The 21965-nt window shown below is 46.4% G+C and overlaps 1 protein-coding gene across 3 annotated transcripts in view; it reads left to right on the top strand.

Annotated features, from left to right (window-relative positions):
- CASS4 (Cas scaffold protein family member 4) overlaps nucleotides 1–21965 on the top strand; it is a 50547-nt gene that overhangs the window by 14351 nt on the left and 14231 nt on the right. For 2 of the 3 annotated variants that reach the window (XM_030913957.1, XM_010356690.2), the window contains exon 2: nucleotides 12733–13155. In XM_030913957.1, coding sequence (XP_030769817.1) covers nucleotides 12733–13155 — 423 coding nt within the window. The remainder of the gene's footprint in view (nucleotides 1–12732; nucleotides 13156–21965) is intronic. The other variant, XM_030913956.1, reaches the window with a different exon arrangement.

The raw sequence follows: 21965 nt of genomic DNA, 5'->3' as shown, positions 1-21965 counted from the left end.
AGGGTGGCAGGCAACTGTAGTCCCAGCTACTTGGGAAGCTGAGGCAGGTGAATCGCTTGATCCCAGGTAGCGGAGGTTGCAGTAAGCAGAGATCATACCACTGCATTCCAGTCGGGATGACAGAATGAGACTCTGTCTCAAAAAAAAAAAAAGATTACAGGTTCTTTCTTGGATAACTATGTCAAAGGGAGGTGATTACAGAGGAAGGAAGGAGGCAGAAGGGACAAAGAGAAGACAGGAGTGAGCTGGCAAAAATGAAGAGAGGAAGGGAGAGAGAACAGAATGTTAGATGAGGGAGGAGATGGCTGGTTGCCTGGTGCTCCCTTCTCAACTGCAGACCTCACAGCACAACTTCAGGAGTTGTAGGAGGTTTTCCAGGAGAAAAGTAGGGACATGGTTATTCTGAATGTTTTCCCCAACATCACACACGTGCAACACGCAGCTACTGTGTCCTGATACTGCACATCCTAACTTTGGCCTTGGGAAACATGTCCCATCATGGGAGGCCCTCCTCTCTGGCCTGGGTCTTTGTGCACAGGACCCAGATCATTCTGCAGCTGGCCAAAGGAGAGCTCGAGGAGCGCTGGGATAGCAGGAAGGGCAGGGAGCCTCCCCCAGGAGCTTAGAGATCCACTCAGTGCCTCCTCAACTTGCCTGGACCAGGCCAGACAAATCTTTAAAACACTTTGAGTCTAAACTTCTGTGATTCTTAATGCACCTGCAGTTAGATCCCATTTAACAGTCATTCATTGCCTTCTCTGTGTGCTTCCACTCTGTGGCCCTACCCTCAAGGAAGAGGTAAATGCTCACACAATCAGCTAGTTCTCAAAAAAACACTCAAGTACCTTTCAGCATCCTCCATTCTGTACACGGTCCAGGCCCTTTGGGGGATGGCCAGTGAGAAGTAGTTGATGATGTTTGGCATCCCGGAAGTTCAGGGAGGTGAGAAATCTTTGTGCATGTGGCAAACTGCTTTTGGCCAAGATTAAGATGGACTCAAAGTCAAAATTCCTTTCTATCTAATCTAGGAGTAGAAAGGCCTTGCGTGGTCATGACAAGCAGCTGCTTCAATTCACCAGCGCAGAAATCCTCTTCTTCCAATAGAACAGAATCCTTTGCAAATTAGATTTTTATATTGAAAAAGAACATTTACACATGGTTTTAAAAATTCCAGCCGCACAAATGAACATGGACTCAAAGTGTTTTTATCTAATCCCAAACCTCTATCTCCCCAGACCCCTGTTTCCTACCCAGAAGGGACCCTCAGTGAGTGACATAACCTTCCAGAAAGATGCTATACTTACAAAAGCATCGATGCAGACCTATGCTCATCTTGCTCTTTTTTAAAAATTTAATACTACATGTTGGAGATTGTCCCATTTCCATTGATATAAGCTCTACCTCATTCTTGTAATGGCTACATTATACTCCATTATACAAATGTCTCTGTTTCTCAGCTTCATCTCCCTCTCCCAGGAGGCACTTTGCCATCCTGTATCTGCTAAGATGTCCACACTGTCTTGTGATGGAGTCCGTGCTAAGCAGAGCGGTTTGTAGGCTAAAAGAGCACACTCCAGACCCCAAACACTCTGCATTCCAATCCTGGCTTTGGCCTTTGATTGCTGAGCTACCTTAAGTTACTTTCTCACCCTCTCTGTTCCTTAGCTTACTCATCTCCTAAATGATATGTGACTTACAGTATCTGCTTCATAAGGTTTTTCTAAATATCAAATGAGGTCATCAGTGCTAACTCCTCATCCCAGTACCTGACACAGAGTTGAGAGCCCGCGAGCCATCCTCATTCCCAAAGCATTGGCTAAACAGTGGACAAGACTAACACAGTTCCTGCATAACTGGAGTGCGATGGACACTCCTTTCAGAGCAAACAGACTGGTTTCGTGAGGGGCTACACTGAATCTAAAAAATTAAAGAGGATTTTCCCCCTTCTTTTTTTATCCCCCCTGAGACAAGGTCTCACTCCGTCTTCCAGGCTGGAGAGCAGTGGCACAATCCCGGCTCACTGCAACCTCCACCTCCCACGTTCAAGCCATCCTCCAGCCTCGGCTTCCTGAGTAGCTGGGATTACAGGCATGTGCCACCATGCCCAGCTAATTATTATATTTTTTGTAGAGATGGAGTTTCACCATGTTGCCCAGGCTGGTCTCAAACTCCTGTGTTCAAAGCGATCTGCTCACCTCAGCCTCCCAAAGTGCTGGGATTATAGGCGTGAGCCACCACACCCAGCCAGCTTCTCCCCCTTATTTGATCAGTTATAGGAAAATAATATTAGCTGACACACAGAGTGTGTGAGAAGTCTGGATTGTTATGTGGGGCTTGCAAAGTGAGGACCCTTTCCAGATCACCTTTGCTATAACTCCTTAAGCTAGGTATGGTGGTGTGTGCCTGTAGTCCCAGCTACCTGTGAGGCTGAGGCAGGAGGACTGCTTGAGACCAGGAGTTTAAGGCTGTAGTGCACCATGATCATGCCTGAGAATAGCCACTGCACTCCAGCCTGGGCAACACAGCAAGACCCTGTCTCTTAAAAAATAAAAATAAAAAACCATACCTCATCCTTTTAGAGGTGACCTCACAGAATGTTGTTACTCACCAGAGGTCCCTCCCAGAAGAAGTGTCTGTAGATACTTTGATTCTTCCCCAGGTTGTCCTTCCTCCTTCTCTGTCTTCCCTTTTTGGAGAATGTGGCTGGGATAAAATGGAGGTGGTGAGGGGATTTTTCTTGTGTTCTTGGAAACTTTTTTTTTCTTTTAACATAATGTCCTTTTAAAATGATGGAAAGTAAACATTCACAAGCCAACAGATAACACTATTCTCTCTGCTTTACTCTTTCCTGGCCTGTATTTGAATTTACATGAAATGAAATACTTCCAAGTACAGTCGAAGGGAGACTATTGACTTTAAAGATGATCAAAGAGCCCTTTCTCCATTCTGCACTCACTCTCGATGTTGAGTCTGGGCTCAGCTACCTCATAAAAATATATAACAGAGGCCGGGCACGGTGGCTCAAGCCTGTAATCCCAGCACTTTGGGAGGCCGAGACGGGTGGATCACGAGGTCAGGAGATCGAGACCATCCTGGCTAACACGGTGAAACCCTGTCTCTACTAAAAAATACAAAAAACTAGCCGGGCGAGGTGGCGGGCGCCTGTAGTCCCAGCTACTCGGGAGGCTGAGGCAGGAGAATGGCGTAAACCCGGGAGGCGGAGCTTGCAGTGAGCTGAGATCCAGCCACTGCACTCCAGCCTGGGCGATAGAGCGAGACTCCGTCTCAAAAAAAAAAAAAAAAAAAAAAAAAAAAAAATATATATATATATATATATATATATGACAGAATATGTCACTGATCTCAACATGAAAGCTCCTACATCCATGGAAATCCTTCATGAACTTCAGGGATTCACATTTCCCATGTATCAAAAGATCTGTGATATTTATAGTATATGCATTTTTTAAAATGTGGTTTCTCTACAACTAAGTGTCCTCTCCCGGCCCTCAAAGGGGAAGTAGGAAGCATTCTGTCATCTCGCCTGAATACTAAGAATTCTTGAAAGTAAGACGTAGAATCTGTGAGAAGGAAGCCGAAACGCGAAACACGGACATTTTTCAAAGAAGGATTTTAGTAGAAGAAAAATGTCCTTCTTGACCTTGGAGATCTACATCTTTGTGCAGAGCAGGGGCCTAGACATCACTTACTGCTCTGGCTTCTTTCACAGTTACCATCTCCACCACTAGTTTGGGGAACTTCCTTATTTACCACCTCCCACTACGCACTGGTGACCTCATTGTATGATTTACCTTCCCAAAGAAAGAACGATATTCTAGGTTGCTTGGCTGGAAACGGTCTCATGATCTCTACTTTCCTATCCCATGGTTACTACTGTTTTCATTTTAGGAGCATAAGAGTTTGGTGTGGGGAGGGCTGTGAAAGATAAAACAAGGAGGAAGCAGGATGGGGCCATGATGCTGCTCTGACCCCTGTGACAGGAAAGAGAGAAGGAGCTGGACAGACTAGGGAGAGCTTCAAACTGTGCGGCAGCTTAGATGCAGTCTTGACAACTCAACCGGGGCTTTGGGGTAAAGATTGCCCATTCAGCGAGTCCTGCATTGGGCAGAAACACTCAGGCCCCCTGACTATTAACTTTCAGTTTGCAAAGGAAATCTGGGTGGGGCCTCTCAAACCCCAGCAGTGGGCTGGACTCAGCAGCAGAATGCTTCACTGGGCCTGAGGAGTGATATTTTAAGATCTACTCAAGCATCCCACAGCCTCCATCACACCCAAATGTCTTATGCCTGGCCTGCCTCACTCATGTATATTTCTCACGCAGGTCCTATAATCCTTTGAGTTTGCTGCTCTTCCTTATAGCTGTCTTTAAACCAGCTCTTTCTGGATTTGCACACATTTGGACATAAGAGTTAGCAGATTAGAGTAGGAAACAGAGTTGGACTTGGGAAGGCCGTGCAGAGTATTGGCAATAGCAGGCTACAGTCAGATAGATGCGAGTTTGAATCCCCGCTCTGCTCTCTGCTGCTGTATGACCTTAGGTCATTCATCTCTCCTAGTCTCAGGTGCCACAAAGCACTAAAATGAGGCCAACAGAGCAATCAGTGTACCCGCCCCCCGACCTGCCCCTCAGCCCACCCCCCAGCCCTGACACTCTTGAATTTCTGCAGCTTTGCTCTTTTGAGTAATCTAAAGAGAAAGAAAATTGAAGGTAACGCAGAGAAGCAAGCTGTGCATGTGGGCGAGTGCACGTGGGCGCAGTCACCCGGGCAGTGTGTCCACCCCGGCCTAGAGAGGGGATTTCCATCCTAGGAACAGGGACGATGAAGCAGCATAACTGAAGCTGCAGCAGCTGCTTCTCTCCTGGCTCGTCTGAGCTGCTCCTGCCTAGAGCTGCCACGCCTGCTGATGGCTCTTATACCACCGCGGGTGATGAAAGTGTGCGGGCCAGTTCCCTCTCTGCTTCTTACTTTCCCTGGCCCACTCAGCAGTGCATCCCTCTCTTCTCTGTAGTTATGTTCCTGCTTTTCTTCCAAGCCTCACCTCAAGTTGCATCCAGTCCTTCACCAGCTCCTCCCCAAAACTAACGAAATCCAGCCTCCGCCTTCATCCAAGTCACAGGCATCTCCCAGCTGGACCCGACAACTGGCTTTGAATCGCCTCTCTGGCTTCCACTTGCTCCATGCACCCTGTTTTCCACCCAGTAACCAGGTATAAACAGCAGCCGCCATGGAAATTAGGAGCCAGGGCCTTTGTTGATCTCTCTCCAGGCAACCTGGTCATTTTACAGTTCCTCCAACTTTCCATGCCTCCCCAACACACACACATACACGCTCACTCACACTCCCACACGTCCCCTCACCCACGCACTCCAGCCTCCACACATTCCTCTTCCTCTGCCTGAATGCTCTTTATCTAACACTTTATCTGACTAACTCCTCCTCACCCCCATGGAAGCTTCCATGGCCACTTTCTCAGGTAAACTTTCCCTAAGCCCTCACGCATCACTACTTCCAAACTGCACTTATAATTTTTCATAACTTCCTGTATTTTATTTCTCATAACTTCCCATATTTTTTAATAACTTCCTGTATTTTATTTCTCATAACTTCTTGTATTTTCTTTCCATCCCACTTACGAGAGGTGGAAACCCTGTATTTATTTCTGTGATGATTTGATTAGGATTTGTCTGCTCCACTAAAATGTACATGGCATGAGATCCGAAACAGTTTTGTTCACCACGATGCCTCCAGCAGAGCCCCTGGAATACAGTTGATGCTCAATACAATCTCGGTGAATGAATGAATGAATGAATGAATGAATGAATGAATGAATGAATTGCTCCCCAGATTTCTCCAAGTGCAGCTAAGACCACTGTATCCTCAGCTGCTCGGGTTTAGATGAGCACATTGCATCTGCCAGGTGTGGAAAGGTCTCCGCACTGAGGTTATCATCACCATGAAGGCAGTGAGCCTCTTATTCTTCACGTTTGTTTCCCTATCCTCCTCCCATTCTTCCTTCCAAATGCGTATTCATTTTCCTTTTCCCTCTCCCGGCTGTTGTATGAAGATGGGCATTTGTGGAAAATGTCCTTTTTGGAAATCGTTTAAGAACAGTTCTTCCATTGTAACCAGAATCTAACTGCTTGTGTACCCACAAGGAACAAAAATGTGAACATATGTCCTCCTTCACCTCTTAAATTTCTACACCAATATTTCCAATTAACACTCTATTTAAGAATACCTTGTGAGTGGCCTCAGCAACCATTGCGATGGTTACTGGATGCCTTCGCAGTGGCCTGTCAACTGCTTCCATCTGTTATTCACAAAGAGCTCAGTGCAGTGCCAGGAACACGGGTGCACAATGAGTGCTGGCTGCTGCTATTGCAATGTCCAGTGCTCCCTGCATGCCCAGCCTGACCACAAGAGCCGGAGCATAGCCGAAAGTGGGGTGGTCACGGGCAGCCTCTGCAAAGGGGTGACTCGAGCTGAGACCCAGAGGAGGAGGATCTGGTGGAAGAGAGTTCTGGGCAGAAGGAACAGCAAAGGAAAGGTCTGAGGTGGAAGCAAGTTCAGGGCACCTGAGAAAAGTAAGAAAACAATGTGACTGGAGGGAAATGAATGAGGGTAGAGCTGCGAACTGAGAGGCGAATCCTGCCTCGAAGCCACACTAGGAAGGTGACCTTTTGTTCTGAATGCAGTTCTAAGCAATTAGAAACTTTCAAAATAAGAGACCAACAGGATCCAATTTATGTGTATAAAATAAAATATTCTGGCTTGCGTCTGGAGAGTGGATTATAAGGTGAAAGAATGGATGTGAGGAACCAATTAGAGTTTAAGTGACCTTGAACAAGTCATTTGATCTCTCTGGCCCTCAGTTCTCTCATCTGTAAAATGGGGATAAGAAAGTCTGCCTCTGAGATTTCAGAGAAATAGGTAATATAATGACTTCAGTGCATCCAACACAAAATAGGTTCTCATTCAATATAATTCCCTGTTTTCCCTCCATTCCAGGTAAGGAACTCCCCAAGACTTTTCACATGCATTTCATTCTTCTTTTGTAACATTAACATTGATGGTCTTTGCTACTGAAACTCTGAGACATAATTAATTGATTGCATGAGCTGTCCAGAGACCCCCCCCCCCATGTGGAAGGGAATCCTGTTATCGTGTTATGGTAACATACTTAGAGTTTTCCTTTGCTGGGAGCTTACATCCTTTGAAGATGTGGTCTGCTGTCCTGAAGACAGCAGGTCAAAATTTGAAAATAAATCATATATCAAGAATAAGACTGCTGCTGTTCATCTTGGACAGCTGTGGATGCCCATAAAAACCCCATTGTTCTCTGGAAAAAATCCTTACTTTTACAATAGACAAATCCACCAGCTAAGCTGCGTTCAATCTGGACCCTTCAGAGCAGCTGCCATATTGCAACAACTGCTCTGTCTAAAGACATGCACTATCTTATTTCTAGACAAATGCAAGCACATTTCAGATGATGGGTTTTTAAAGATTGCTTTAAATGTATTTCATAGGAATTATGATGAAATATACCATAATTATTTCATTATAGCCTCTGCAAAGCCTTTCATTTTCCCTTTTGTTCCCAGTGTAAATGGTTAAAGTACAATTTTCAAAAAGGCAAAATTATGACTCTCACGCAAATATAAAATGAACTCATGTCAAAGATTTTAATCAATTTTGGTCAATTAATAGGGAATCAATGAAATGTTAAAACTAGGTCAAAGATCGTTGAGGATGCTTGTCCAACTTGAATGAATTTATTTTTAAAAAGAGATCATTGAGGTGCTAGGTAGGTATAGGCAATTTAATTAAGGAATATTAGAGTGTGATTGCAAGGCTAAATATGAAACTGGTTAAAGTCCTACAAGATAACAAACCTACAAGATAATACACCTTTCAGATATCGTTTCAGATAATAAACCTTTCAGATTATTGTTTTTTTTTTTTTTTAAACTGAATAGCAATTATTTGTCTATTTAACTGGAAAAAAAATCTACAAAGTAGCATGTAACTTTCCTAAGTCCTTTTTTTTTTTTTCTTTTTTTTTTTTTTTTTTTGTGAGACAGGGTCTCACTTCCTTACCCAGGCTGTAGTGCGGTGGTGCAATCTTGGCTCACTGCAACCTCCACCTCCTGGGCTCAAGCCATCCTCCCAACTCAGCCTCCCCAGTAGCTGGGACTATAGGCGTGCACCACCAAGCTGGACAATTTTTGTATTTTTTGGTAGAGACAGGGTTTCACCATGTTGGCCAGGCTGGTCTGGAACTCCTAGCTTCTAGTCATCCACATGCCTTGGCCTCCCAAGGTGCTGGGATTCCAGGCATGCACCATCACGCCCGGCCTAAGTCTTGACCTTTAATCAATACTCTTTATAAGACTCTAAAACTCTAGTCCCTTAAATACTTCATCACTGCTGGATTCTCCAAGCTCAGCACTCATATTCTTCCAACACATTCAAGGGATAATGATTCCGTGTGCAGACTAGTTATGCCTTGAAGTTTACCTTCTGGACATGCTGGTGGTCGTTCTTACTGAGGGTTATCCAAAAGTGTGGTCAGGGGGTCACGGAAAGCTTCCTCTTACCCTACTCCAGACAGAAATAGGAGTGCTCACCTTGGTGTTTGTGACTTCTTACCTCTTAAAGACTTGAAAATGGAGGTGTTATGTCATGCCTCTCTTTCATTCATTAACTCAACAAGTAGCTAAGATCCCCTACTCTGTGCTGGACCATGGGATGCAGTCCAGAACAAGAGGGTGTGGCCCTCGCTCTCCTGGAGCTTACGTTCTCGTGGGGAGACAGACCCTGGATGAGTTGAACCCTAATGTGATAAGTACTGATGTGCAAAGGTGTTGAGCCTAAGTATGGGGAGAACTAGTTTGGTTGAGAGGGTGTCAGGGACCCTTTTCCTAAGAAAGTGACATTTAAGATGAACCTGGAAGGATGTGTGGGATTTCACTGGGTGGAAAGCTGCTGACTGCTTTGGGGTAGAGAGAACAGCACAAATGAGACACTCAAGCCCTCAGAAAGGGTGGTGCCCCGGAGGCCAGTGAGGAAGTGATACCGATGAGGCTGTAAGCGTGGGAAGGGGCAAAATCACACAGAGCCTTGATGGTTTGGGCACAGTTTGGGCTTTGTCCAGAGGGTAGTAGGGAGCCACTGAAGGGTGGTAGAGAGGGGAGTGGCATGATCAAAATTTGTGTCCCTGAAAAACTCGAGGACAGCAACAGTGCCATATGTAATAAACATTCCATAAATGTTTGCTGAATCTGTGAAGGAATAATTGGCTGACCCAGAAAGACACCCCGTGGGATGCCTGACACCAGGACGTACGGTCAGTGTCCATCAGCTGTAGCTCAGCTCTCTGCTTTTCAATGTCATCTCATACACCCACTGGGCTCAGACAAGTGACAGCTTCATATCTTCCCTCTCACTTGAGGATATCTGCTTCACCATGGAGAAGACAGGAAATCTCTACAGGCAGGAATGCCCCTCACAATACACATGCCCCTAACTCCTTTTGGGACCTTTTTTCTATTAAAAAATGAGTTAAAAGTGGGGTACAGCAGGGAGGTGACACATTCCCTGAGTTGCCTGCAAGTTATCCCCTCAGCGGCAAGAGGGCTGCAGCTGAGTCTGTAGTTTTGAGTAGTCTGGGTGTTGCTAAGAATGTGCTAGGAAATATTTCAAGTTTCCTTGACAAAGATTTTAAAACAAATACATCATCCAACAAAGAGGTAATGCACAGGGTAGATTAGGGTACAAGGCACTGTGCAGTCTCATTCACAGTGGGCGGAGGTGTGAATGGATTGAAACTTTGCTGGAGGGGAACGTGACAGCCTCCGGAGCCCTGATGGTTTCCACCCACCGACTTCCTGCTGAAGAATTTATCCAAGGAAATAAACAAGGGGAGTTGCAAATACTAGCTATGAAGATGATAATTTCAGCATTGTTTGTAATAGCTAAAAACTGCAATTAGCTAAAATGTCCAAAACCAAGAAGAAAAATTATGTTTCATCTATACAATGGAAAACCAAGTCACTGTTTTAAAGGATATTAAAGAAAAATGTTTATTGACATGGAAAGATGCTCACAATTTATTTATTTATTTATTTATTTATTTATTTGAGATGGAGTCTCACTCTGTTGCCCAGGCTGGAGTGCAGTGGCACCATTTCAGTTCACTGCAACCTCTGCCTCCCGGGTTCAAGTGATTCTTCTGCCTCAGCCTCCCAAGTAGCTGGGACTACAGGTGCACACCACCATGCCCAGCTAATTTTTTTTTTTTTTTTTTTTTTGTATTTTTAGTAGAGACGGGGTTTCACCATATTGACCAGGATGGTCTCAAACTCCTGACCTTGTCATCCGCCCACCTTGGCCTCCCAAAGTGCTGGGATTACAGACGTGAGCCACCACACCTGGTCCCACAATTTATTCTTAAGTGGGAAAAAAAAAGCAGATTATAAAACAGTGTGTTTCATATTATGCCATTAGGTTTTAAAACTTTAACGATGACTGTAGGTGTGTATGTGGACAACTATGCAAAAGAAAAGATCTGGAAAGATACAAAAACCAAAGAATTAACAGCAGTTACCTGTGGTGGTGGCACTGCAGGCATTTTCATTGTCTTCTGTTTGCTTATTATTATTTTTACTTTTTGTAAATGAACTTTTATTACTTTTGTAGAAAGAACAAAAGGTTTTATTTACAAAAATTGTTCATGATCTCCTAGGATCTCAGCTGTATTAGATTTTGTGGGGGACGTTCAATGTCTCTCTGGGTGCGTGAAGGATCTGATTCTACTTACAGTTTTTCGATAGACTTGTGGTGGTGTCTCCCCAAATCCACACAGACCTGCTTGTCTGGTTAAGATGGTTTTTATCAGCAGTTGGTCTTCCAATTCCATTTTTGGAACAGAATAGAAATATTAGGCAAGAAGCACAATAATTTTCAACAAATATAATGGGGGAGTTGGTCACTTTTGCTTTATTTATGAACCGTATGAACAAAGGTTAATGAGTTTAAAAGGTGTAATTACATTTATTTAGAAAATAAAAAACCGCTGGAAGGATAAATACCAAAAATGGTGTAAATTGGTATCTCTGGAGTGCTGGGATCATGGGTAATTTTCATTTCCTTCTTTTATTTCTCTCTTTTTCTGTAATGAACATGTATTGATATAAAAAGGTGGGGAAAGGTGATTACTTTAAAACCTCAAGAAACAAGTTGCCTTCATGTAATTACAGTGGAAAGTTCAAACAAGAAGGGGGCTCAGCCATCACTGCCATGGTAACGAGGTGATTTGTTTTAGAACTGTGTGGCTTACTGAAAGAGCGTAGGTCGGAGAATTAGGAGACTGGGTTTGATCCTGGCTTTGTGACCACAGGCAAGTCACTAACCTCCTGAGTCTTTTATCATTCACTAGTTTTTGTTTTGTTTTGTTTTGTTTTTGAGACGGAGTCTCGCTCTGTTGCCCAGGCTGGAGTGCAGTGGCATGATCTTGCTTCACTGCAACTTCTGCCTCCAGGGTTCAAGCGATTTTCCTGCCTCAGTCTCCCGAGTAGCTGGGAATACAGGCACATACCATCATGCCCCGCTAATTTTTGTATTTTTAGTAGAGACAGGGTTTCACCACGTTGGTCAGGCTGGTTTTGAACTCCCAGCCTCAAGTGATCTGCCTCCTCGGCCTCCCAAAGTGCTGGGATTACAGGCCTGAACCACTGCGCCCAGCCTCTTGTCGTTCACTTATTAATGAACATGTATTGAGCATCTTCTATGTACCTGGGCCTGGGCCTGACACTGGGGACAGAATAGCCAAGTGAAATGTGGGCCCAGCAGTCACAGAACTGCCAATCCAATTCAGAAGGAAAATAGCAAAAACCAGACAAAAAGCGACCTAATAGTAATGACAGTCACAGCTGCCTGTACCAAGCACTTACTAAATGCCAGGCACCTGTACATGACAGAGAAAGAGACACCCATATGTATACACAATATATAATGGACTGCTATATATATAGAATATATGTGATATACATATATGTATCAATCCATCATATTTAGTATGTGTATATATGTATCTATGTATACACATATATACATAGATACATATATACACGTACATATATACACATATATACGTATATATACATATGTGTATATATACAAGGGTCATGACTTCCACAAATTAAAACAGCGCTGTGACACAGGAGTTGGAAACCAGCCTGAACAATGACAAAAGCCCTCCTCTACAAAAATACAAAATGTAGCCCAGTGTGGTGGCACGCATGTGTAGTCCCAGCTACTTGGGAGGCTGGGGTGGGAGGACTGCCTGAGCCTGGGAAGTCGAGGCTGCAGTGAGCCAAGATTTCACCACTGCACTCCAGCCGCGGCAACAGAGTGAGACCCTGTCTCAAACCCTAAACAAACAGGGCCATGAAAGCATATTAGGATCGTGCAACCTCGTCTCAGGATACAGGGAAGTCTGCTCTGAGGATGTGACATTTCACTTAGACCCCAAAGATGTGAAGGAACAAATCAGGCAAAGAGCAGGGACAAGAGCCTCTGGGGTGGAAGAAATGAAATGAAAGGGCATTACGAATTTGCGTTAAGCTTTCTAAGTGAGTGGGACTGGTGTAGCGGTCACTGGCCATGGTGCTAACAGCAGATTCTCTTCTCCCCTCTCCACCCGCAGGCACTCCTGGCCAGGGCGCTTTATGACAACTGCCCTGACTGCTCTGATGAGCTGGCTTTCAGCAGAGGGGACATCCTGACCATTCTGGAGCAACACGTGCCAGAAAGCGAGGGTTGGTGGAAGTGTTTGCTCCACGGAAGGCAAGGTCTGGCCCCTGCCAACCGCCTCCAAATCCTCACGGAGGTCACTGCAGACAGGCCGTGCCCCCTATTCCCGAGAGGCCTGGAAGAAGCTCCTGCCAGCTCAGAGGAGACCTATCAGGTGCCCACTCTACCCTGCCCTCCCACTCCAGGCCCCGTTTATGAGCAGATGAGGAGTTGGGTGGAGGGGCCCCAGCCCCCTTCTGCCCAAGTCTATGAATTCCCCGACCCTCCCACCAGTGCCAGAATCATCTGTGAAAAGACTCTCAGCTTTCCAAAACAGGTACGCATACTTCCAACTACTAGACATGGGTTGAGGGGTATGGAAATACCCAGGGGCCTAACTACCCCTTGAGTCATGGGTGTCCTCCAGATCAAACATGCAAAATGGGAGCCCAGATTGCTGGCGATCTCGCTCGGGGAGCTTGTGTGCCAGGTTGGGATGGAGAACTCAGCGGCCTCCACCCACTTGTCGTTGACACCCTTGGCCCCCTGTAATTCCCCAGCTCTCCAAGGCTGGGCGCAGACTGTGGGAAATGGAACGCTTAGCTGAGCTGTGTGGGAAGGCACTGGAGATGTTCATGGCGGCCTTTTCACAGGATGAAGGATCACCAGGACTCCCACTGACAAACGGCAGGGTGGGGTTTCCATGGGTTCAGAGGCAAGAAGTTACACATCACGTTTAAAATGTATATTCCAGGCTGGGCACGGTGGCTTGTGCCTATCTATATTCCCAGTACTTTGGGAGGACGAGACAGGAGGATCATTTGAACTCAGAGTTTGGGACCAGCCTGGGCAACATAGTGAGACCCTGTCTCTACCAAAAATTTAAAAATTAGCCAGCATAGGCCGGGCGTGGTGGCTCAAGCCTGTAATCCCAGCACTTTGGGAGGCCGAGATGGGCTGATCACGAAGTCAGGAGATCGAGACCATCCTGGCTAACCCGGTGAAACCCCGTCTCTACTAAAAAAAAAAAAATACAAAAAACTAGCCGGGCGAGGTGGTGGGCGCCTGTAGTCTCAGCTACTCAGGAGGCTGAGGCAGGAGAATGGCGTAAACCCAGGAGGCGGAGCTTGCCATGAGCTGAGATCCGGCCACTGAACTCCAGCCTGGGCAACAGAGCGAGACTTCGTCTCAAAAAAAAAAAAATTAGCCAGCATAGTGGCACACACCTGTAGTCCCAACTTCTCAGTGGGAGGCTGAGGCAGGAGGATCGGTTGAGCCCAGGAGGTCGAAGCTGCAGTGAGCTATGATTGTGCCACTGTACTCCAGCCTCCGTGACAGTGAGAACCTGTCTTAAAAAAAAAAAAAAAGTATATCCTCTTCAATGCAGAAATTTTATTTCTAGAACTGCTATGGAAATATACAAGCAGGCAAATATATGTCTGGATGAGGAGACTGTAGCCGTTATGGCATAGAAAACTTAAAGAGGCCTAAATATTTATTAACAGTTAGATTGGTTATACATATCTTGGCATATCACCACAGCAAGCTGCTGTGCAGTTGCAAAAAAAAAAAAAAAAAGATGAGGTATTTATAAGAGGAAAGAAAGATCTATTTAAACAAAAACCAAACAGATATAAACTCCAAAAAGAGGCAGGGTGCAATGGCTCATTCCTGTAATCCCAGCACTTTGGGAGGCCAAGGCGGGCAGATGACAAGGTCAGGAGTTCAAGACCAGCCCAGCCAACATAGTGAAATTCCGTCTCTACTAAAAATACAAAAAATTAGCCAGGCATGGTGGCGGGCGCCTGTAATTCCAGCTACTCAGGAGACTGAGGCAGGAGAATCGCTTGAACCTGGGAAGCGGAAGTGGCAGTGAGCTGAGATCGCACCATTGCTCTCCAGCCTGGGCACCAAGAGTGAAACTCCATCTCAAAAACAAGCAAACAAAAAACTCTAAAAAGGAATCATGTATATGAGTGTGTGTATGCATGCGTGCTCTCACACTGAGACTGAGAAGAACACGGTCCAGGGATAGTTACCCCAAAAAGGGGAACTGGTTAAAGAGACAGTGAAAGAAGGCAGTGAGCTGGGGCCTTTATTTTAGTCACTCCTGTGTCTCCAGCACCTGGGACCAGGTCTGGCCTGGGGTAGGGGCTCAATACATATCTGACTAACAAACAAATGAGGAAGTTGATTTTTATGTCATATTGAACATGTATGACATCCGTAATTTTTAAAAATATCAATTAGTTTGTTTTTTTGAGACTGGGTCTTGCTCTGTCTCCCAGGCTGGAATGCAGTGGTGCAATCACTGTTCTCTTCAGCCTCAAACTCGTGGCCTTCAGCAATCCTCCTGCTTCAGCCTCCCAAAGTGCTGGGATTACAGGTGTCAGCCACCATGCCTGGCCTAAAGTATCCATTTTTAAAAACAGAGGAAAAAGAGCATTCATTAAATGTAGAATGGGCTAGGCTTGGTGGCTCATTCCTGTAATCCCAGCAGTTTGGGAGGCCAAGGCAGGCGGATCGCTTGAGCCCAGGAGTTTGAGACTAGCCTGGGCAACATAGTGAGACCTCATCTTTACTACTACTAATAAAAAATAATTAGGCAGGCATGGCAGCAGGCACCTATAGTCCCAGCTATTCAGGAGGCTGAGTCAGGAGGACCTTTTGAGCCCAAGAGATTGAAGCTGCAGAGAGCTATTATTATGGTGTCCCTGCATGCCAGCCTGGGTGACTGACCAGAACCCTGTCTTAAAAAATAATAAAACAAATGCAGAATGAAAACTTTTTTTAATAAGGGAAAGAATTAAAGTAAGGAAGGGGAAAAAGAATGCGCTATTTCCCCCAAAGCCCTGGCCTTCATGAGGTGTTGAGATGCAGAGCAGATGTGCACAGGCCTCAGTCACTGCAGGCATTTCCTGCCATAAGATGCTTTGCTTTCAGCTCCTATGACACATCCCACCCGGTCACAGCTCTGGCAGAGGGTCTTGGCAAGGTCTGTGTGCAGGGAAAGGCCACTCTTCCTGATGCATGTGCTGTGGGGGCCCCAGGAATGTGCTACTTACCATTCAGGCCTTCTCCACACCAGCTTCCAAGGTTGTCTTCAAACAGGAAGGTGTTGATTCCTTAGAAGATTTTGAATACTTTACATTTTCTAAATCCCTGGGCTACAAGACATAGAACCAGACAGTTGTTACATAGAACAGCTGCCAGCACAGGCACTTGTTACAAACACCAGGAGGAAGCTAGTGGAGCCTTCTGAATCAGTTGACGAGGTGGACACTAACGCTCTTTTCTGGAGCAACTGGCCCCAGTCTAGGCCTGGCGTGCTCAGCTGCTGTCTGAGCAGCTGACTCAGAGCAGGGCTTTGCTGAGGTTTCTTTTAAGAACAACAAGTGACATTAGCTGAAGTTAATTTGAATTTCTTCCAAAGCCATGAAAGGAAAAAACAAAAAAATCAATAGCAATTCCTTCCTCTCCCGGAAAGGAAAACAGATGCGCTGTCGTCTGACGGTTGACCAGAGGACACTCAAAGACCCGTTAACAACCAGTTAAGGGTTTTCGGATAATACAGGGACAGGCTCCTACAAGGTACTTAGTAAATATCTCTTGCATGAACGAAATTGACCAAACGCAACATAAGGTTTCAAAAATGTGGAGTCCGCTATCAACTGCTAGATTGACATCCGTGTGAAAGGAAAGATGAGTTTACTATTGAAACTTAACTTTGAAAAATGATCAGGGCATTAGCAATGAGATTTGTCCTTGACATTAAGTGCATCAACCATCGACGTTAAGTGCATCAACCATTTGAGCCCTTGCTTGTGGAGGCTGCAGCAAACAACAGAAACCACAAGGAAATTCGGTGGGGGGGTCCCTTTAACCACTGAGCAGGGTTCTCAAGGCGGCCACAGTAAACCCCCTGGGGGAATTTCCTGCCTTGTTTTCCTTCCTTAAGTTCCCTCCATGTCTGCCCTACCTACAAGTTTGCTCCCTTCCTTCCCTCACTTCCTATTTATTTACTTAAAAAAAAAACAATTTTTTTTTTTTTTGAGACAGAGTCTCGCTCTGTCACCCAGGTTGGAGTGCAGTGGCGTGATCTAGGCTTACTGCAACCTTCACCTCCTGGGTTCAAGAGATTCTCCTGCCTTAGCCTCCCAAGTAGCTGGGAACACAGACTCCCATCACCACGCCTGGCTAATTTTTCTTTCTTTCTTTCTTTCTTTTTTTTTTTTTTGTATTTTTAGTAGTGACAGGGTTTGCCATGTTGGCCAGGCTGGTCTCGAACTCCTGACCTCAGGTGATCTGCCCACCTCGCCCTCCCAAAGTGCTAGGATTACAGGAAGTGAGCCACTGCGCCCAGCCTATTTACTTAAAAATTGTTTTAATTTCTTGGCTGGATGCGGTGGCTCACACCTGTAATCCCAGCGTTTTGGGAGGCCGAGGCAGGTGGATCACCTGAGGTCAGGAGTTTGAGACCAACCTGGCCAACATAGTGAAACCCCATCTTTACTAAAAATACAAAAATTAGCCATGTGTGGTGGTGCACACCTGTAGTCCCAACTACTCAGGAGGCTGAGGCAGGAGAATCGCTTGGACCCAGGAAGTGAAGGTTGCAGTGAGCTGAGATCACACCACTGCACTCCAGCTTGGATGACAAGAGGAAAACTCCGTCTCAAAATATAATAATAATTTTTAATTTCTTGCCTTCTCTGTGCTTGGAGTCTCTCAGCAAGAGATGTGGTCTGTGGCTTACAAGTCAGGAATGCCATTTCACTTGGCTTCTGGGGCAGCCAATGTTGCACTGGGTGATTGGGGACCTCCCAACACCCTCTGTGTTTCTCCTTCCTCCTCTGTATTGGGAGAAGGTTGGACCCCATCTTTTCTAAAATCACCTTCAGTTGTACCTTTTGGTTTTTCTAAATACTTCTCTTCTTCCTCTGCTCTGAGAAGTAAGGAGCTAGAAGAACTTGAAGACCAGTTAACAATCAGTTAAGGATTTTCTGATCCACAGAAAAGGCAGGCATCTCCTCCCTGCTCATGTCATCTAACCATTAACCCTGAGGCTAAACTGCCCAGAAAATACATTCCAAATGGAAGCGACTGGTGGTAGACCGGGCAACTCTGAGCCACTGGTTTTGAACTGTTTTCCCATGGCAACTTCACAGGCTTGGAACACAGCCTTTTGTGAGGCATTTCACAGACTCCTTTTTATATCTGTGTTGACAGTCTGTAGACTAAGAGCGGCCCCAAATTAACGTCCGAGAAGGTGGAAACATGTCATTTTTCCCAAGTTGTCCTAAGAGAGGCGTCTATGTGTCAGAATGAGACATCTCTATAGCTGGGTGAGATCTCTGCATATCCTTAGATTAGAACAACTCTTCAATTTACAAACGAGGACATTAATTCCCAGGGAGGTGAAACTGCTGGTGCAGTCACACAGCTGGTGAAGGAAAACTTCCATCACCCCCCAAAACAGAGCCCTTATTCCTTGATCTTTTCTCACCTGACTCTGTGACTGACACTATTCTTTCTGATGAACACTTTATTGAAATTTCACCTAGAGATGCTCAGTGACAGATCAGTAACTTATATCCAGACCACGAAACAACAAAACTAGCACCCCAGAAGCCTCCAGTGCCTTCTCTCTGTCACTTCCCCACTAGGGTAACCACTATTTTGAGCTTTGTTTTATTTTTTTATCCCAACTTCCTTAATATAATGTGCTGGCCTAATTAAAAAAAAAGAAAAAAACCACCACATCAAGAACATACTTGATTTCAGTTTAAGTTTAGAAGGAACTCTTGTATTTCAAGAGAAAAGGGCCAGATTTCCTGGTGAAACTGCTCTTGGATCCACTAGTTCCTGAACTGGAGTTTCCTTCTGTCTCCCTAAACCTTTCGAAAGCATGTTTCTCAAACGTGTTCCTTAATTGATCACCATACTGGGACTGGGCCTACGTTTTCCAAGAAGCACTGGGCATTTTTGAGCTGGCTTCCTTCCATCTGAAATGTCATGCACAGGAAAGTCCCTTTGCTCTGTGGACTTGCCCTTATAGGCATAGGGGACCCCACAGTCAGCCATCAGAACAAAATGGACCTGAAGCCATGGGGAGGAATAGGCCTTGGGACAGCATTTGGAAAGGGTCTGCGGGTGGAGAAAGCTTGGTGTGTTCAAATAACTGAGAGCTGGGAGGAAGGTGACAGCCCGTGGTCCAGGACACAAGGTCCCTGGGTTTGGCGGGGGCATAGCCTGTCAGACCGGGTGAGAAGCTTGGATTTCTGACCTGGTGCGGTGGCTCACGCCTGTAATCCTTCCACTTTGGGAGGCTGAGGCAGGTGGATCACTTGAGGTCAGGAGTTCAAAACCAGCCTGGCCAACATGGTGAAATCCTGTCTCTACTAAAAATACGAAAAAGTAGCCGGGCGTGATGGCAGGCACCTGTGATCCCAGCTCGGGAGTCTGAGGCAGGAGAATCGCTTGAACCCAGGAGGTGCACGTGGCAGTGAGCCGAAATGGCACCACTGCACTCTAGCCTAGGTGACAGAGCGAGACTATATTTCCAAAAAAAAAAAGAAGCTTGGATTTCATTCAAAATGCAATGGGAGGCCAGGCGCGGTGGCTGAAGCCTGTAATCCCAGCACTTTGGGAGGCCGAGACGGGCGGATCACGAGGTCAGGAGATCAAGACCATCCTGGCTAACACGGTGAAACCCCGTCTCTACTAAAAAAACACAAAAATCGGCCGGGCGCGGTGGCTCAAGCCTGTAATCCCAGCACTTTGGGAGGCCGAGACGGGCGGATCACGAGGTCAGGAGATCGAGACCATCCTGGCTAACACGGTGAAACCCTGTCTCTACTAAAAAATACAAAAAATTAGCCAGGCGAGATGGCGGGCGCCTGTAGTCCCAGCTACTCGGGAGGCTGAGGCAGGAGAATGGCGTGAACCCGGGAGGCGGAGCTTGTAGTGAGCTGAGATCCGGCCACTGCACTCCAGCCTGGGCGACAGAGCGAGACTCCGTCTCAACGAAAAAAAAAAAAAATGCAATGGGAAACCACTGATGGGCTTGTCCACCTAGACCAATTAGCCTGAGACCACCAGGAACAAAGTCAGATTTACTGAGCATAAAGAAGAAGATCACAGAGCGGAGGAACCACGAGGCAGCTCACAAACAGGAAAAGGTGGCATCATGACGGGATGGGGAAAGGCGGGGTTTAGGCGAAATCTAAGCAAAGCTGTGTCTTGATAGGCTCTGGGCAAAACAGGGCAGTGTGCAGGCTGGACGAGGGCCGCTCTCCCCTTGGGAACCACAAAGCAAGCGGAGATAGACTGGGAGTGCTGGGCCCGGAAACCCCTTGTCTGAGGTGCTACATGAGGGCCTGGGAATCAAGGCTGCTTCTCTGTCAATGACTCGGATCCCCCAGGCGAGAGTGGGATGTTTCATTCTTACTGATAGCACTTTGGAGAGCTGTGCTTCCAGAGCCTAGGATTTTAGGGAACCAAGTTTCTCAGGGAGTAAGAAAGCAGTCGTCACTCAACGAAGGGGGCTGTTTTGACATGTGACAGCTGCAGCGTGTCCTTGGAAGAAATGTTCATCCTGTTTGCATTGCAGCTGCTTTATCTGTGTCCGCGAGTCTAGCCAGGTGAATGGCAGGGTGGATTTTTACACTGTGTGCTAATGTTTACCATCCAAGCCTTACGCATTCACTCACCAAAAACAAACAGATAAATCTAGCACGTACATTCCCAGTGCTGCATCCTCGGGACACCCAGTCCTCAGAAACTGCTCCTCCGCCCGCACTCCCCTTCCTCAGCTCCGCACAGTGAAACCCTAACCACCCCCTGAGCCAACTTAGAAAGCCCCCTACTCAGCAACAACTCCTTGGGACCCCGGTGGGAAGTACATTCTCCTTGTCCTGGACTCGGAGCTTCACCCTGTCCTCTCCTCCAGGCCCTGTCTCACTTCCTAGCCTGAGTCCTCGGTGTACTCAGACCTCATTTCCCTCTTAGACTTTAAGCCCGTGGTAGACAGCATCCTCTAAAACAAATCGCTCATTCCTAGGCCACTTATAGAGACGTTCTAGTTCAGGAGGTCTGGGTGGGAGCCTTGGCAGCTGTGTTATTTTTAAATTCCCTGGGGGCTCGGATCCCTGGCTGGGTTCGGAAGCTGCTCTGTGGCACCCAGTGTGGTACCCACCATTGAGCCGACATCATTGAGCTCTGGAGGACTAACTTGAATCTGAAGTTCCCATTCACAGACCCAGGCTCCATGGCTGAGACTATGTTTCCCAAAATGGCTTGAGCAATAACTGGCCAAGTGCTCTCAATAAAATATAAATCGGGGCCGGACGCAGTGGCTCATGCCTGTAATCCCAGCACTTTGGGAGGCCAAGGCGGGCGGATCACCTAAGGTCAGGAGTTCAAGACCAGCCTGACCAATACGGTGAAACCTTGTCTCTACTAAAAACACAAAATTAGCCTGGCGTGGTGGTGCGTGCCTGTAGTCCCAGCTACTCAGGAGGCTGAGGCAGGAGGATTGCTTGAACCCAGGAGGCAGAGGTTGCAGTGAGCTGAGATCACGCCATTGCACTCCAGCCTGGGCAACAGGAGCGAAACTCCACCTAAAAAAAAAAAAAGTATGCATATATAAATTGGATGGTCAATCCCATCCTTTGTAGGATAAAATTCAAACTCCTTAACTGACCCGCTCCCTGTTAACCTTTCCCGTTCCATCCCTCCCTCCGCCCCTCCCTCACTCCTCTCCATCACTTTCACATTGCCAGGTTCTCTTCTGCCTCCCACTGCTGCCAGCAAAATCTGCCAACTGCAGCTCATCTGGTCACCTCCTGCTTCCCTTCCTCAGCCCAGGTGACCAGTCCTTAGACAGCTCTCAGGCCGCAGTTTCCTCCCAGACCTTGTTGGTCCCTCCACCTTACATTCTTAAGGTCCCCTCTGCCTATTGCGTGCACATCTCCAGCCTCAGCCTAGCTCGATGAATGTAGATGAATATCCCAGTATCAGAGTCACAGCTTCCTGGTCGCTAAAGAACATCAGAATCACCTGGCAAGCTTGTTAACACTGCAGGTTCCTGGCCCCACCCCAATACCCAGAGACTCCGTCCAACCCGCGTGGGCCCAAGAATATGCA

The sequence above is a fragment of the Rhinopithecus roxellana genome, chromosome 13 (assembly GCF_007565055.1).
Source record: "Rhinopithecus roxellana isolate Shanxi Qingling chromosome 13, ASM756505v1, whole genome shotgun sequence".
NCBI classification, from domain to species: Eukaryota; Metazoa; Chordata; class Mammalia; order Primates; family Cercopithecidae; genus Rhinopithecus; species Rhinopithecus roxellana.
Note: the sequence above shows the minus strand (reverse complement) of the source record. Positions and strands in the feature narration are given on the sequence as shown.